Here is a 17,579-nt window from a genome sequence, read left to right on the forward strand (position 1 = left end):
AATTTTACTCTGAGAGCTGACTTTGCATTTTATTTATAACTACTTTATTCATCCTCTAACTTTATGCTTGTCTCACTGTCTTTGTAAGACCCCGTCGTGTGAGAAAAGGCTTTGTTTACTTTCCTGACTTGGTACAATTAAACACTAGATAACATTATGTAAAGTTTCAGAAGCGGCCAGCTCTGCTGAAAGGGAAGCTTCTAAAGCCTGTGTTAACCCTTTGAATGCAGTTCTAGTAAAAAAAAATGCTGGTTGTATATAATATGCTGTAAATATTCTATTAGAGCAAAGTAGAAATGCTGAGTTTTATTCTGCTTTAAGTTGAATTATTGAAATACATGGACTTTTGCAAGATATTCAATTATTTTTTTTTAGTTTCAGCTGCACTTGAATAGTGTGAGGAAACGCGGAAAAGCCGCCGCTAGTACTCGAAGTAAGGCAGCTGATTCCGCGTTCAACATGGCAGCTAGTGCGCAGTCGGAGCGCGGAGAAAGCGCCGCATGCCCAGACAACAGGGCGGCGGATTCCGCGTCCAACGCGGCAGGTAGCACACATAGGCCTACTCTTGTCAGTAATGCTGAATGTGGAGAAAACGCCGCACGCACGGACAGCGATGCGGCGGATTCCGCATTCAACACAGCAGGAACATTGCAACACATGTCTGGTGTGGCTGGGACTGATAGTCCACACTGGTTCAGGAGGACGCGTGCGCGCGCAGAGAGGCAGGGCCTTTATGACAGTCAGTAGGGAGTCAGCTGACCAAGCCGGTCAGCTGACAATTTCAGCAACTTCCATTGGTCCAGCACTTAGGGGAGGCGCTAGAGAGCGCTGGTGTATATATACTGGGTGCTGGTCATTTCTCTGGTGTCTGGCGTTGCGATCACTACGTGGTAGCACTCAGACCTTGTCAGTATCTGTGTTTATTAGACAGTTTCGTAGGTGTTGATGATCACGGAGCTCACACCTTAGCCTAGGAATTGTATTAGTATCTGTGTTATTATCTAGACCAGTTTCCAAGGTGTTGATGGCCAAGGAACTCACACCTTAGTCTAGGAATTCTGTACCATCTGTATCATTATTATTGTCTAGTCTAGTTCCAGGAGTGTTGAGAATCTAGGAGCTCACACTCAAGCTTAGGCATTGTTGATTATCTGTTATGACCTTCTGCTTTCCTGACCATTCTTCTGATCTCTGATTCTGTACCTTTTGTCATTCTGATACTCTGTTGCCAAACCCGGCTAGCCTTAGGATTCTGCATCTGTCTCCTGTCTCTGTACTGTATCTGTCCGTGTGTTAACGACCTGGCCTGCCCGACCTTGAGAGCTATCTCTCCTGCTGAGAGATAGTTCACAGATCTGTCAGTGACACTCCCTCATTGGTGTCACTCACGTTCTGTCCTTCCCACTCTCGGCCTGACTCGTCCCTGTGGAGAGTTCAGACCAACAGAAGGAACTTGCTGCGGAGCAGTACTCTTTATTGCTCTAGCACCTGATATTCAGGTGCGGTCCTCAACGTATTACTGTTGCACCAAAACACACTCATCTCTTAGGTGTCCAGAGGTTAGTTTGTATATCTGATTATCTGTGATACTGCAGATCATCAATAATCGAGTATATATCTGCATTCTCGGTGATACTGCAGATCACCGGTAATCAGATCCTCTCTGTGTTACACCGATCGTTACAAATAGGTCTGGAGATAAAAGGCAGAACAGGTTATTTACATTAGAGCTGCAAGGACAACAGGGTTATTTTTCAACATTCAAAAGTGCTTGAGTGAAGCAAATGATTATGGCCCATATGCAATTAACTTTTTCTCCCGAGTAATCTCCAACCTAGGAGATAAAGATCATCTTCTCTTTAAAAGAACTTTTAATCATTTTACAATTGAAACCGTACTTAAAAGTTGGTGAAAAGGTACTATTAAAATTTATTTTGAACATTTTCTTGCTTGTGGCTTAAAAGGCATTTTATCACAAGGTGTGAAAATATTAAGTAGGAGAAAAAGTGAATTGCATATGGGCCATAATTAGTCTTATTACAACAAAAGGAGAAAAAAAATCAATTTGATCTCTCAGGATTGCACAGTGTTTTTACTAGCAGAAAGCATACTACAAGCTAAGGCCAAAGTGTTCAAAGATTAATGGCAATAGCTGATAAAAGGTTGATACTTTATCTTAACACAACCTGAAGTCCTCTTTTAAAATGTTTTCTCCCATGTTTGGGAACAAATGGAAGTTACTTTGTACGCATGAAATGGTCCTATTCCCTGCTTACATGTATACCGTTTCATTGCAGCATTATTTGCCACAAGTGTGAAGGCCTCTGTCCAAAAATATGCAAAGTTGGGACAAAAGCCATAGACTCCGTCCAGACTGCAAAAGAACTAAAAGGCTGCACGTTCATTGATGGTAACCTCATATTCAACGTCCGCAGAGGAAGTGAGTTTCCTGGGTTTTTCCTTATATTGTCTGGGTGTGACCTAAGGATGCAGAGCATGAGAAGAGGGGCTTTTTTTTTTTTTTGCTTTTTTATCATCAACAATCTGTTGGCTCATATCCAAACTTGTTTGAATACAGTTTTAATGAAAATGGAATTTGGGTTCAATGCAATGTCTACAGTAACAATAGAATGTTAATTTGTGTCTTGCAATGCACCACTGTGTGCACAAACTGTATCATGTGTGGAGTGTTTGACTTTAAATCCGTTTCCTTTCCTCTCTAGGCAAGCTATAAGCTTTCTTTACTGTAAGAACTTGTAGAGGTGACTAGTTGCTAGGATAACTAGCTGCTAAGAGAAGAATAGATAATGCTCTGTAGTCAGACATTTCATACATGACCTGAATTGTTGGTAAATTAAAGTATTCCTCAACAGACCTCCAGGGCAAAGACTTTGAGGAGCTCCTCCCAGACTCAGGAAACCTCAGCACTTTCCCTTTATATTAAGCAGATTTTGTCCTCCCTCAGAACTTTTGTTTCCTGCCCGGAAGGACAGGTCTCCACTGGAGGATGAGATTGTCTACTGTTAGGGAGGATGTAATCCTGCAAGTTATGCTGAGACTAAGGCACTGAGGGAGTCTAGCATCCTAAGACTGCTCCTGGATGTTTGGTGGATCTCTGCCCTTTGGACTGAGAAGAGGGGCATGCAATATGGTGTTTGTGTACTTTCAAAGCCTTCCCTGTGTGCATCTATGGCTGGGAGGTAAGGAGGAGCTCTTATTATGCTGTTGTGGCCTGGCCAGCATCTCCAACATGTATGTCGGGATGCGAACTTAAGCTGGCATGAGTTCCTCCCCTTCATTTTCATCCAATTCCAGTTGTAAGGTTTAAAAAAGTGTAGATGAACTAAAGTATTGCTACATGAGAAGTGGCTGCAATGCCAACAAGCTATTCTGGCTGTGCAGTATGTGGGTGCCTGCTGCATGATGTCATCATAGAACACACCTTTACTAGCAGCTTCTAAGGTAGGAGACTGATAGTCTCTTTAAGGCCTGGGGCCCACTAGCAGCACTTTTCTAATTTCTAAATGGTTGTGATTAAAAAGCTCTTGCTAATGTAATGCTATGTGTGTGATCCCACTTGAGGGTTGTGATTTGAATTTTTTTTTTAATCACCAAAAGAATTATATTAGCAAGATATTTACAAATCACAAGATCTTAGAAAAGCTCTGTTAGTGAATCGCTAGCACTTCTAAAAGCGCTGTAAAAGCAATTGTGTGAAATCCTATGTGAGTGTTCTCAGCTTTTTTTTTGTATTGAAAATGCGGGTCCTGCATCATTTTCTGGGCATTTTCTAGGCAATTGCGCTTCAATGCAAGGTATAGGTCAAATCGCTTTAAAAGCACTTTGAACATCAAATTTTGTGATATTTTTTAGTTTCAGGACAAAGAGTGCACTACCTGTTTTGTCTGAACTCACACAATTGCAAATCGCAAAACAAAAACCCATACAAAATTGCTTGCAATAAAAGCAAATCACTCTAAAAATGCCAAGAATTACTTAAAGTGAACCTCCAGACTAAAAATCTACTCAGCAGAACTGAAAAGGCTCGGTGTTTCTTTAACAGAGTTTCACAGCATCAGAACTTTGTTTTTCTTATAGAAGTCTTGATTTTAGCTGCATTTTTAGCTAAGCTTCGCCCCATCAAAGAAAACTGCCCAGGCTTTTTTTCCCCTGATGCTGTGCAAAGCATGATGGGATTTCCTATGTTATTCACATTGCCTAGCAACTGGGAGGGGTGATAAGGACACAGGACAGTTGGAATTGTCTCATGCTCCCTGTCACCTCCTTTCAACCAAAAAGATGGCTGCTCTTATGAAATCACAAACCTTTGCCTGTTCCTTTAAAACAAGGTGCCTGAGAGATTAGATTATCTATCTATTTCAATTAACATAATTAATGTAACGTAATGACAGTATGGTTGTTTAGCCTGAAGTTCCTCTTTAAGATTGCGCTTACGATTTGTAGTATGAACTAGGCCTAAGAGTTTTTTTTATTTTGCTTTGTGTATGTATATGTAGGGCTCAGTTTGTTACTCTGTATCATATCTTGGTTTTGTTTGTTGTAGACAGTCCAGGGACGTTTCACATCAGTCCACGTTGAAGCAATGCCCTGTATGCCACGTTAAGCTTTCAGTTTCTTATACAAAGGCTGTCAAGTATGTATGAAAAAACCTGTGGTGGAACAGCCACCTCCCCCTCTTTTCAAGAAGCACTTTTTTATTGCTTCGAGACAAGGTCACTTTCAAACTTGGTTATTTCAGATCATCTTTACTGGAATCTAGATCTTCTTATTCAGATGTAGCGGTTTCCAAAACAGCCTAACCAAAATAGATCTCTCAGCAGTAGAGATGTCGCGAATGGTTCCAGGCGAACTTTGGGGGTTCGCGTTCGCCTGGACCAAGCGATCTTTTGCAGAAGTTCGATTCGCCTCATAATGCACTATGAGGGTCAACTTTGACCCTCTGCATCACAGTCAGCGGGCACATTGTAGCCTTTCAGGCTACCCTAAGCCCTGGAGCCCCCCCCCCCCCTTATATAAGACAGGCTCGCTGGCCATGACACTCACTCGTGTGCCTGCTGCAAATAGACTAGGGAGAGCTGCTGCAGATTTTTTTCTCCTAGGGAAAGATTAGTTAGGCTCTTGGCTTGCTCCTGGCTGATTGTTATTGCTAAAATAGCACCCATCAACAGCTCTTTTGAGAGCTAACGTTTTCCTGATGTGTTTTTTTGGTTTGTTGCTCACTGACATTATACAGCCCTATCTGTTGCAGCTGGACCTTGGTAATTGTTATTACTGTGCCAGCCAGGCCCTGCCTAACTATCTATACTGGGACACCTACCTATGCCTACCTAACTACTGGGACACCTACCTATGCCTACCTAACTACTGGGGCACCTACTTATCTATACGGGGACACCTATCTACCTACCTATACTAGGGGACCTACCTATGCCTACCTACCTATACTGGGTCTCCTACCTATGCCTAGCTAACTACTGAGGCACCTACCTACCTATACTGGGACTCCTACCTATGCTTACCTACCTATACTGGGTCTCCTACCTATGCCTACCTAGCTATACTGGGTCTCCTACCTATGCCTACCTACCTATACTGGGTCTCCTACCTATGCCTAGCTAACTACCGAGGCACCTACCTACCTACACTGGAACTCCTACCTATGCCTACCTACCTACCTATACTGGGACTCCTACCTATGCCTACCTACATACAAGAAGATAATAAGGTCGTTGCTTCATTGTGGACAGACCAAATTTGATCAGCTTGACAGGCGACCATATGGGCTGGAAAACTGCCACGGCCTGCACTCTGGCCATGATGCGCACCAGTCCAGCACGGCCATCACTACGCAAACAGCTGTTTGCGGTGCGTTATACAGTGAGTTTGGTGTGTCAGTGTGAAGCAGTACTCTAATTACACTCCCTGATTGATGCATACACATGCAAAATGTTTGAAAGCACTATAGGCCTGCAATTTAGCATTCAATGGGATTTCTGCCCTTAAAACGCTGCTTTGCGTCAAATCCAGATTTTTTTCCCAGGACTTTTGGTGTCTATCCCACTCCGCCACCTGAGGGTCCAGGTGTTAGACCCCTTGAAACATGTTTTTCATCACTTTTCTGGCCAGCATAATTTTTTCTATTTTTCAAAGTTCGCCTCCCCATTGAAGTCTTTTGCGGTTCGCGAACTTTTATGCGAACCGAACCTTCCGCAGAAGTTCACGAACTGGGTTCGTGAACCGAAAATCGGAGGTTCGCGACATCTCTACTCAGCAGTGGTTACTGGTTAGGCATCTCATCCTTAGGGCTAAACTCTTATGATTCTGAGGGGAAGGAGTCTATGCAAGAGTCAGTCAATAATCCTCATCCTTCAAAATTTAGCTTTGCTGTAAGACACGCAGGGCCTTATTGCAGCCATAAGACAAACCCCCGTAATGTGACTGACAATAAGTAGGGATATGTATCTTTGACTGACCAGCTATGTTGAACATAGAGGATAAGGAGGTACAGTTTCTGTGTCCACAAAGCCATCAAACAATTGTGGCTGAATGGAAGAATCTGGAAAAAAATGCTTCTTATATCAAAGCAGTAAAGATGAGATTTGAAGTTCATTGAGGAGAATACCAAAGATTGGGAGCCATGTCTTAAACTTGGTGCACATATCCAATTTTGAATGGCCAATCACTGGCCAATTTCACCGCCCAAATTTAGTATGAGCTCTTACCTATACAGTTACTCATTGTATTCAAAATCTGTTGGCCCTCATACGCTATAGAAGTGTTCAAATTGGCCAAATTGAATGAGTGTTCGCACCCTTAAATTGTATGCGTCTTTTTTTTCACAAGTTTCTAAAGATGACAAATTAGTATTCAAAGATAGGTCTTGGTAGTCTAAAAGATCTGTTAGACAAAATTACTGGTGCTATTGGAGAGGAGTTCCGGTAAGGCATCTTTCCTGAAAAAGCAAAATATCTCTTTACCAAGGTTCTGTGGGAGGGCTTAGCTTCTTTTGGAGAGAGAGATTTGATACAAATTAATCCATACATCGACAATTTTGGGGAACTCAGACTGGTTAGTGTACAGTCATGCTGGCATTTTTTTTTAATAACCCCTACAGTTGTTGGGATGGATAAAATATTTAAAAAAATCCAATCTGGTTCAAAGACAGAATATTTTATTTCAGGAGTAAGAGTGGACTTAGTATCACAGAAACTTTACCTGCCTCCAGAGAGGATCAATTGGCAATTGGCAATGACACTACTGCTATAAGATTAAAATTGGTCTCTTTAACAGAGATCTTGAGCTCTGGAGCTCATGCCATTATCCATTGTGGCAGTGGCATGGATCCTCCTGACGCATCGAAAAATGCTTCAGAATTTCCTATTGCAAAATTAGGATGGCAGACCAGAGTCGTTTAGACTTCAGTGTTCCCCTTCCTCTAAATGTAACTTTGTCTCCTAAGGTAGTGATTACAAGACAAACATTTGACAAGAAGACTGTGGAAAAATCTGATGCAGTCTATCCTGACATCCAACGCAAGCTCCTGGGGCTGGAGGGTTCGTGTAGGCCACATAGCATTCAAGAGTCAGCGACTCAAAGATGGAGGTAACATTCACCTCCAACAGGAGGGAACTCAGAGTAGTAAAGCTAGTTTTGGAACTGTATGATCATATCATACAGCATTCACATGTAATCAAAATTGTCCCCAGCTGGGGACCTGGCCCTATATTAAAATATCACTTTTAATAAAGACATTAACTTATTAAAACAGGGCATATGACATAAACAAAAGTATTGCAAACTACCCTTCACTGTTTTGAAGGACCAATGGGCAGGTGTGTTAGTTGTCCACCTGTGTAACTAGAGTATAGCGTCTCTTGCAGTGTGGAACAACCGATACAACACTACTCTGCCCCTAAATACTGTTCCTATAGAGCTGACTTTCTGTACTTGAAGATCTGAGGGGATGGATCTTAGGGACTAACTAACATTAAAGGCGCAAGTACTGTTCAAAGTCCATAGTGGCAAAGACCAACATGTTTCACCTCTAGGAGGCTTCGTCTGGGTACAAATATCAAACCCCACATACAGCAGAACTACCACCCACCATAGCCCCCCAACATTTTTTGAGCATGCTATATACTATATGTATTGTTTGATGTGAATATATTCAAACCAGGGACCCAGTGCTGCAAAGCAAGAGTGCTATCCACTACGCCACCGTGCTGCATGTAATTATTCATTAGCTATTGCAGGAGAAATATAATTCTATGCATCTCCAAGTTACAACATTGTTTGAAGGGCATTCAATTAGGACAGAAGCCATGATCTTAGTGCACAAAGCAGGGTCTTTGCCAGAACAAATATGTAAAGCTGTTACGTGGAAACTGTTTTTGTTTTTATATTTTTTTATTACTTTCATCAAGCACAACAGAATTTTTGCTCGTTCTGGACAAGATCAGGCTTTTGGATGCAATGCAATCTCAAGGTAATGGTCTGCTTTAATGGTTGTATCCAGCCATAGCTGGATAGTGTACTGGTTATGGACTCAGACCAGGGTTTCGAATCTCTGCTCTTCCTATTCAGTAAGCTAGCACCTATTCAGTGAGGAGACCTTGGGCAAGACACTGCTACTACCTATAGAGCAAGTCCTAGTGGCTGCAGCTCTGGTGCTTTGAGTCTTCCAGGAGAAAAGCACAATATAAATGTTTTGTGTCGTGTCTTGTATTTCTTTCTTATTGTCTTTCAATGTTTTTCCTAGAGGATTGCTGGGAAAAGCCAGACTTGATTACCTGACATAATTTCCAGCAATCCTCCAGGGCAACAAACCTACCCTGGATTATAATGGTTATGTGGTGGAAAGCTCTCGTGGTGAATTGAATGGGTTGATAATGTTCACCATGTTATGTACTTTTTATTTAACATGGAGGGGTGGTGTGACTAACAATATGCTTAATTTAATAGAAGTGCTGTTTCCTGAGTCTGGGAGGAGCTTGTCTCCTATTCTTTTCCCTAAAGGATTGTTGGAAAACATGTTTCCATGCAACAAACAGTTTTTTTTTATCGGTCTGTTAAAAGAAAAGAAAATATGAACCTGAAGCCAATGGCATCTTTATCTGCAGGCATGCCTCTTAGCTAGGAAAGTTTGAAGGTATTTTTGGGTTATATTTTTAACTTGTGATTTTAAATATAGAGCCACTTCTGTTGATTATAATGTATTTTGATGCACAATTCAGTTTTATTGTTTTATGTTTACTAAAAATTTCTTTGATTTCAGTCTCTAGCCAGTTATGATTTTTCAAAATGGCAGGTAATTCAAAGTGCCCACCTTTGCAGCAATGACAAAAGTAGACTATGGGTTAGGGTGTGCAAATGTTTCCAAGTTCTAATTTCTGTGCATGTATGATGAGGAGAAATGTAAAGGGTTTTTTAATCAATAGTGTTGTTTTTGTAGCATGTAGATACTCGATTTTACTATTACTCAACATAAGGAGAAATTAGCTTTGCATCTCTCTGTACTTGTGTTTGACACACATCCCATACCACACACACACACACCACACACAAAACACACACACCACACACACCACACACACCACACACACCACACACACCACACACACCACACACACCACACACACACACCACACACACACAACACACACACACACACCACGCGCACACACACACCACGCGCACACACACACCACGCGCACACACACACCACGCGCACACACACACCACGCGCACACACACACCACGCGCACACACACACCACGCGCACACACACACCACGCGCACACACACACCACGCGCACACACACACCACGCGCACACACACACACACACACACACACCACACACACACACACACCACACACACACACACACCACACACACACACACACCACACACACACCACGCACACACACCACACACACACACCACGCACACACACACACCACGCACACACACAAAGACAGAGGTAAGCCTGCAGCAATAATGTTTGTAAAACTATCACAATTTGTTTAGTTGTCTCAGAATAAATGTATTTCCCCTGAAGCTTAGTGACCAGTTAATAAACATAGCTTTTATTATGACGATACTAACATGTAAGAATGGGCAATGATATGCAAATGATTCTTCTGAGTTGATGCAGATTTTTTTTTTTTTTGCTTAGGGTTATGCAAATCTATGCAACTTGAAAATGATCCAATCAAACAGTGGCTTCATTTCACTGGTGCATTTTCAAGAGGCATACATTTTAAAAAAAATAATTTGCATCAGATTAAAATAATTTACATCTCATTGAGCATCCCTAATGACATGAAGTGCTAAATTTACTAAACTAAAATCATCCAGCTGCTTTGTTTTATGTAAGGTTGCACTGGCAGAGCAAACTTGATTATCAGTTGAGCACTTGCTTGTGGACACTCTTTTTATGCCCATAAAAAAATCTTCATTATTTTCTAGCACTTTGCAAGGTGGAAGGTTCATTTCAAAGTAAATTTTAAAGTTCTATTTAAGGCTCTTTTTTAAGATCAGAACCTTCAGTCTAGCCACAGAATCATATCCCTGCTCAACCTGCTATAGACCTGCTATAGATAGATCTACTATTTTTCCAATTTGTAGAGGAGCATGTTTAGATACCTTCCACTGGATTACTATCAGAGCTGACTGTTCTGACTGGTTGACTTCTGCCAATTACAGGCCAGTTATATTTATTGCCATTGCTAGATCCGCGAGCACATATTATGTTTGTGGGTGCCTTTATTATAATGAAAATAATGAAGCAATATATTGTAAGATTGTTATTCTTTCCATAAATCTATCCATTAATAATTTATCTTTCCTCCCTCTTTCTACAGGCCATTTAACTGGTGAGCTTCAGAAAAGTTTGGGTGCGATTGAGACCATCACGGGCTTTTTGAAAATTAAGCACTCCTTTGCTTTGGTTACCTTATCCTTTTTTCAAAACCTGAAACTAATCAGAGGAGACTCCATGGTGGATGGGTAAGATGTTGTTATCATGATCAATTCATCTTTAGGCAGTATTAAAAAGCTTACAGGTGAAACTCCGAAAAATTGGAATGTTGTGCAAAAGGTCATTTATGTCAGCAATTCAACTTAAAAAGTGAAATGAATATATGAAATAGACTTATTACGAGCAACGTGAGATATTTAAAGCATTTATTTGTTATAATTTTGATGATTGTGGCTTACAGCTTATGAAAACCCCAAAATCAAAATCTCAGGCCATTAGAATATTGTGAAAATGTCCAATATTCTAGGCTTAAAGTGTCACTCTAATCTGCTAATTCAAAACACCTGCAAAGGGTTTCTGAACTATTCCTGAACTATTAAATGGTCTCTGTCTGTCTGGTTCAGAATAACTGATCTAAACAAACTTTTACATGGTATGAAATTTTTCGAGGTTTCACCTGTATTTCCCTCTGTATTTGCATGTATTCTACATCTCGCAGTGATTTTGGATGCCATTAAGGGTGGGCAGAAACCACATTAGGCTAGCTAGTTTCTTCTCAATTGCAGCAAGGCCACTTTGGTGCTCCAGGCAAGTCAGTCTCTGCAACCCTACACACACACACACCACACACACCACACACACCACACACACACCACACACACACCACACACACCACACACACCACACACACCACACACACCACACACCACACACACCACACACACCCCACACACACACCACACACACCACATACACACACCACACACACCACACATACACACACCACACACACACACACACACACACCACACACACACACACACCACACACACCACACACACACCACACACCACACACACCACACACCACACACCACACACACCACACACCACACACACACACCACACACCACACACACACACACACACACACACACACACACACACACACACACACACACACACACACACACACACACACACACACACACACACACACACACACACACACACACACACTTAAAAAAAAATAGTTACTATAAGATAAAGTTTTGGCATCAAAAGAAGGCTAGATGTGCACTCTGGTGAAGAGTGGATTTGGCCACAACAGATGGGTGGGCATAACATAAAAGTATGTATACTGTAGCACTATATAAATGTGTTATACTTTAATTTACCCATATATTACTGTAAATAAATAAATCCTGAAGACAGCGCTCCTCTTCCGATTCTATCTTTAATCACCTGTAGATTTCAAACAAGACTCGACATGCAATGCATTACTGTTACTCGATACACATACAACCCCAGTGAATAGTGATACAAGGTGCTCCACTCGGTGCAAATCACCCCTTTCCCATAGAAGCTCACCAGATAGTGACCACCGCGTGTTCAGGTGGATCTATAGGATGAATTGATAGCGAATACTCTGAGAGCTGAATAGAGGTGAACTGATACGGGCAGGCGCAGTTTGTATTAATTAAAACCATATATTACTGTGCCACAAACATAACTACTAGACATATGCATGAAAAAAAATGTAATGTTGAAAAAAATATATATACCAAAAATATATATAAAAAATATATAACTTACTAAACTAGCATGACCAGCCTATTCAATTGATGTTCAGATTTGACCAATAACAGGCAGATTTCAATCACTGTATATATCAGCAGTACGATGGTATCAATGACAAGCCGATATCTCCTATGAAAAGCATATATGCTCAATAATGGGGCAGGCAAATAATACTGATACTCCGATATTGATTGATTGCTTTAAGTGGAAGGCAGATACTGATCTTTAGATCCTTGGTAGATTTCATTGGCAGGCAAGGGGTGACAAGTATTGACAGGTTAGTGGCTGATGAGTGGTGACAGCATATGCAGCAAACTGCTATTTTATATCTATGTAACTTGCACACAGATGTTCCCTGTTATATGTTTAGCCTAATTAGTCTTATCCTGCACTCAAAGAGCATGAACAGTCTTCTCATTTTATCTTGCCCTTTCTAATTTAAAGCAAACCTGTAAGGTTAAAAAAGGAAAAAATGTTAAATACTCACCTAATGGTGGCCATACACGGTACAATAAAAACGTTCGATTTTCCCGTTTATTCGATCTAAATGATCCAATTGAATGAAAGTTGAAAAAAAAAATTTCGATCAAGAAATTCGAACGATTACCCCGTTTTTTCGGGAAAAATGATCGGACATGCTGGAAAAATCTTTATATTCGATCTAATAGAATAATCGAACTAAATTATCTAATTAAAAAATTGTACCATGTATGGCCACCATAAGTAGGCTTCCCATATCCTCCTTGACCCCAGTGTTGCTGGCTGGGACCCTCTTCTTGTTCACGACTGCCCTTCTCTCTGTGTAGCCTTACTGGACACGTGAGAGTATGGCTGTGCCTGGGAAGTAGCTTGAAGACATTCATGGACATGTGGATTTGGCTTATTGTGCATACATGTAGTAGTCTCCAATTCCCAGTATGGCCATTCTCATACATGGAGTTGAATGGGGCCATGAGAACTTATCCAACAAGATCTTGTTGGATATGTTCAGAGGGACCCTGTAAAGCAATGTGGATACATCAGGAAGCCATGTGAACATCAAGAGCCTTCCCTCCACTTAGATAAGTATATAACTTTTTTTGTTACTTAAAGGGTAACTTTAACCACCGGGGGGAGGGGGAGGCACTACATAGTTGGCTAAGAAGGAAGGCTCTGGATCCCTTGGAGCCTACCCGGACCTCTCTGCATTCCCTCGTTACCCCCCTTCCCCCCACGGGTACAGATTTTATTTTAATCTTACAGGTTTGCTTTAACTAAAATTTGAAGTTCAAAATTAACACCAGGGACCTTGCACAGTTCTTCTGAAGGGTTGCTGTCAAATCTTTGTGTTACTACTTTCAGGGATCAGTGAGAGCACACTTCAATTAAGGTGGTACTATTTTCTCATTTTAAAAATGTATTTTTCCTCAGGAATTATACTTTGTATGTATTGGACAACCAAAATCTTCAGCAACTGTGGGATCCCAACCATGAAAGCCTTTCCATCCCTGTTGGAAAGCTATATTTTGCTTTCAACCCAAAGCTCTGTCTCTCAGAGATTTATCAAACTGAAGAATTAACTGGAACAAAGGGGAGGCAGAACAAGGCTGACATTAATCCACGTACCAATGGAGATCGCGCTTCCTGTGAGTCTTTTGTCCAATGTTTGCTTTCTACATAGTTATCTAAATTGAAAAAAAGGCTTGTCCACCAGGTGTAACCTCTTCAGCTTTACTGCACCAGATCGACAATGTATCACCATTTCGACTCTGGTCTATAGTAGCTTGCTAAAGAGGCGGAAATGTTTCTTTTCCTCCATTTATAGTCCATGACTTCTTGTCCTTTTTACAAACGCATAGATATGCTTTTTTTTTTTTTTCTTGTTTTTGGGTGTATTTGTATGTTACTTAGGTTTCCTTCAAGTTGTCTGTTTTCCAAGCAAAATAAACCATGTTTGTGTAACTTTTCCTAATGGTTGAGACCTTAATCCATTAAATTAATTTTGGTTCCCATGTTTGTGCCTGTTCTAAAATGTCAATGTCTCTTTTTGTACTGTGGTGTCCAACTGTCCAAAACTGAGGTGCCCAGATATGACCAAACCAGTGATTTATGCAGAGGAAGTATTATAGCACTGTGTAAAGTTCATTTCTCATTTTGTGCATCCCAGAATTGTAATAATGTTAGTTGTTGTGTCTTGGCTTTGAAATAGTTAAACAACCATATTCAACCAGTTTTCCCAAGTCCTTTTTCCAAGTGTGATGTTCTCAGCTGTATCACATTTAGTTTACACCACTGGACCAGCCAGTATGCATGACCTTACATTTAGAAGCATTAAGGGGGTCTAAGCAGCCAATGCCAAACAAAGTTTAAAAACAGTGGCAGACACAATGTTTCACCAAGAGCAATCTGCAGCAGTGCCCTGGATTATTTCATCTTTAGTTTTCTGCAGTTTCTCATGGTTTCAAAAGCTGTAGGAGCTACCATGTTCAAAAAGTTAACACCCCCCTTTCTCACTGCCCTTAGCCAGCGTCTGGGTGTTAAGTGTCCTCCCCCCACCCCCAGGATGCTGAATGCTTTTGTTTGATCTCAGCTACTGCGCAATATAGACTAATTATAACAGTCCTTATCTGCCTGCAATTTCTGTGGGCCCTGCTGACAGGTGGATGTCGTAGAATACAGCCTGTACATATCTCTGAAATGTAAAGATATGAGGTAAAATGGAATGTTTTTTTTTATTATTAATGAGCTGCTTTGTTAGCATGCATTTTTTTATTTGCTATTGAGCGGTCCTGGAGTTAAATATGCGGTTTGGTTCTTTTTAAATATTATTTGCAATACATCTACCCATATAGCCATACTGTAAAGATACTTCTGTAGTATCTGATGTAATAATATAATTTGTTCATAGTTATAATTTATTTGCAAAGTTGTTCTCAATAGTGCATGCTTTGGGTCAGATGTTTCCGTTATTTCGAACTTTAAATTTTATTGTTCATCCCCAAAACTTTTGTTCCTTACATTGTCATCTTGTTTATCATTCTCATCTCAAAAAAAGAACATTTTGAAATTCCCTTTTTTAATTGCAGGTAATTCTCAGCCCCTGAGATTTGTTGCTAATGTAACAGAATCTGACCGTATCTACCTAAAGTGGGATAGGTATGAACCTCCAGGCTCCCAAAATCTCCTGAGCTTCATTGTTCATTACAAAGAATCGTAAGTTTTGGTGAGGTCAAGTCAAAAATGGTGACAAAGAGCAAACTATGTTAACTTTTTTTTATTTTTTATTTCTCAGCTTAGAGGTCAACAGGCAATATATGCGATCTTGTAATCCTGGCCTTGGTTTATTACAAAATTAGTTATTAGTTATTGTATCAGAGAAAATCGATGAGTTTTGCAACTTCCCCTTGGCCATGTATCATAATTATCACTTTAGAAAATTAAAAGGCCAGCATGTCAAATGTAAACAATAAAAAATTCTGATTTGGATGGTTGCATGTGGGTTTAAACAATCTGTAATTGCCTTTAAAGAAACCAATTTTATTACCGGTAAATGTAATTCTTGAAGTAATAATGGGAGGGGCTTGGCATGCCTGTAGCCTGGTTACATGTTACTACATGCTTTTTATGTTCTTTTTATGGTTGATATTTGTGAACTAAACTACTTTACTCTGAGATTCAGATCATGTATTTAGGTTTTTTATTTTTGAAGGTTTTTAAAGATTGTTTAACTCCACCTGCAACAGGATCACAGCGTCTCCTCTCTGTCTCCCTCTTGAGAAGCACTTTTACAGTGCTATGCAAACAGAAATTTGACTTCTTAAATAAAAGGTATTTAGTATTATTCAGGTTGGAGGGAGCATATGAGGGTGCCTACAATGCATCAGTGCATATGCAAGTCGTCCCTTTGTTGTCCCTGAAAAAACTGGGAGGGGGGGGGGCAACAAAGGGGCAATTTGCATATTCAGCAGAGAGGGAGACCTCATGTGCTCACTCCAACCTGAATAATCACAAATGCCTTTTGTGTTAAGAAGGCATTTTTTTGTTTTTCATAGCATTTTAGTAAGAGGTTTTTTGGCCCCTTACACACTCCTAGGAGGTCTGGTTCACCATGAGCTTGCAATCTGTAACTCTGTATGCTATGATCCTGATGCTGCATGTTGGGTGGGTGGGGGCTGTCTAATACACTAATACTAAGTGTGCATCTAGCTATCTAAACTGGAGAGAGGGACTACCTTATTCAGGGGGTACATCTAGCTATCAGATCATCTGGCTATCTAAACTGGGGGATAGAGAACCTATAATACTTGGGATACATCTCGCTATCTAATTTGAGGAGGGAGGCTGCCTAATCCTAAGGCACATCTGGCTTCCTATACTGGAGAGCATCCTACCCAATATCGGGACCTCATCTGCTACCTACACTTGAATGGGCACAATTCGGGGGTGGGGGACTTCAGAATCTACGCCTATTGCTGTGGAGATCCCTGACTTGGCCTTGATGCCCTGACATTAACACATTTGCTCAAAATCCTGGACCACTGTGAAAAAAAAAATTGTCAGCACTGTCCTGCATGTTGATAAGGCCGGGCGTAACGCTGAAAACCAGTCTTATCACCCGAGCGATAGTCTGTACACACGCCGGATTTGACGTGCGAACGACGGAACGTTCAAATGACGGGTCGTTCGCAAAAATCCGACGTGTGTATGGGCCTTTAGTCTCCTGTAGTCATGGTTTAAAGGACAGCTGTTAGAAGTATATGAAGGCTGCCATATTTAGTTTCTTTTAAACAATACCAGTTGCCACCTGGCTATCCTGCTGATCCTCTGCCTCTAATACTTTTAGCCATAGACCCTGGCTAACATTGTCAGATCTGACAAGATTAGCTGCATGCTTGTTTCTGGTGTGATTCAGACACTACTGCAGCCAAATAGATCAGCAGAGCTTCAAGGCAACTGGTATTGTTTAAAAGGAAATAAATATGGCAGCCTCCATATTCTTCTCCATACAGTTGTCCTTT

The 17,579-nt window shown here is 40.9% G+C and overlaps 1 protein-coding gene across 1 annotated transcript in view; it reads left to right on the top strand.

Annotated features, from left to right (window-relative positions):
• Positions 1-17,579, top strand: part of INSRR (insulin receptor related receptor) — a 212,371-nt gene that overhangs the window by 114,343 nt on the left and 80,449 nt on the right. Inside the window, exons 4-7 of the mRNA XM_068253492.1 lie at positions 2,298-2,440; positions 10,887-11,031; positions 13,993-14,207; positions 15,648-15,774. Of these exons, the coding sequence (XP_068109593.1) occupies positions 2,298-2,440; positions 10,887-11,031; positions 13,993-14,207; positions 15,648-15,774 (630 nt within the window). The remainder of the gene's footprint in view (positions 1-2,297; positions 2,441-10,886; positions 11,032-13,992; positions 14,208-15,647; positions 15,775-17,579) is intronic.

The sequence above is a fragment of the Hyperolius riggenbachi genome, chromosome 9 (genome assembly GCF_040937935.1).
Source record: "Hyperolius riggenbachi isolate aHypRig1 chromosome 9, aHypRig1.pri, whole genome shotgun sequence".
In the NCBI taxonomy this organism is placed as follows: domain Eukaryota; kingdom Metazoa; phylum Chordata; class Amphibia; order Anura; family Hyperoliidae; genus Hyperolius; species Hyperolius riggenbachi.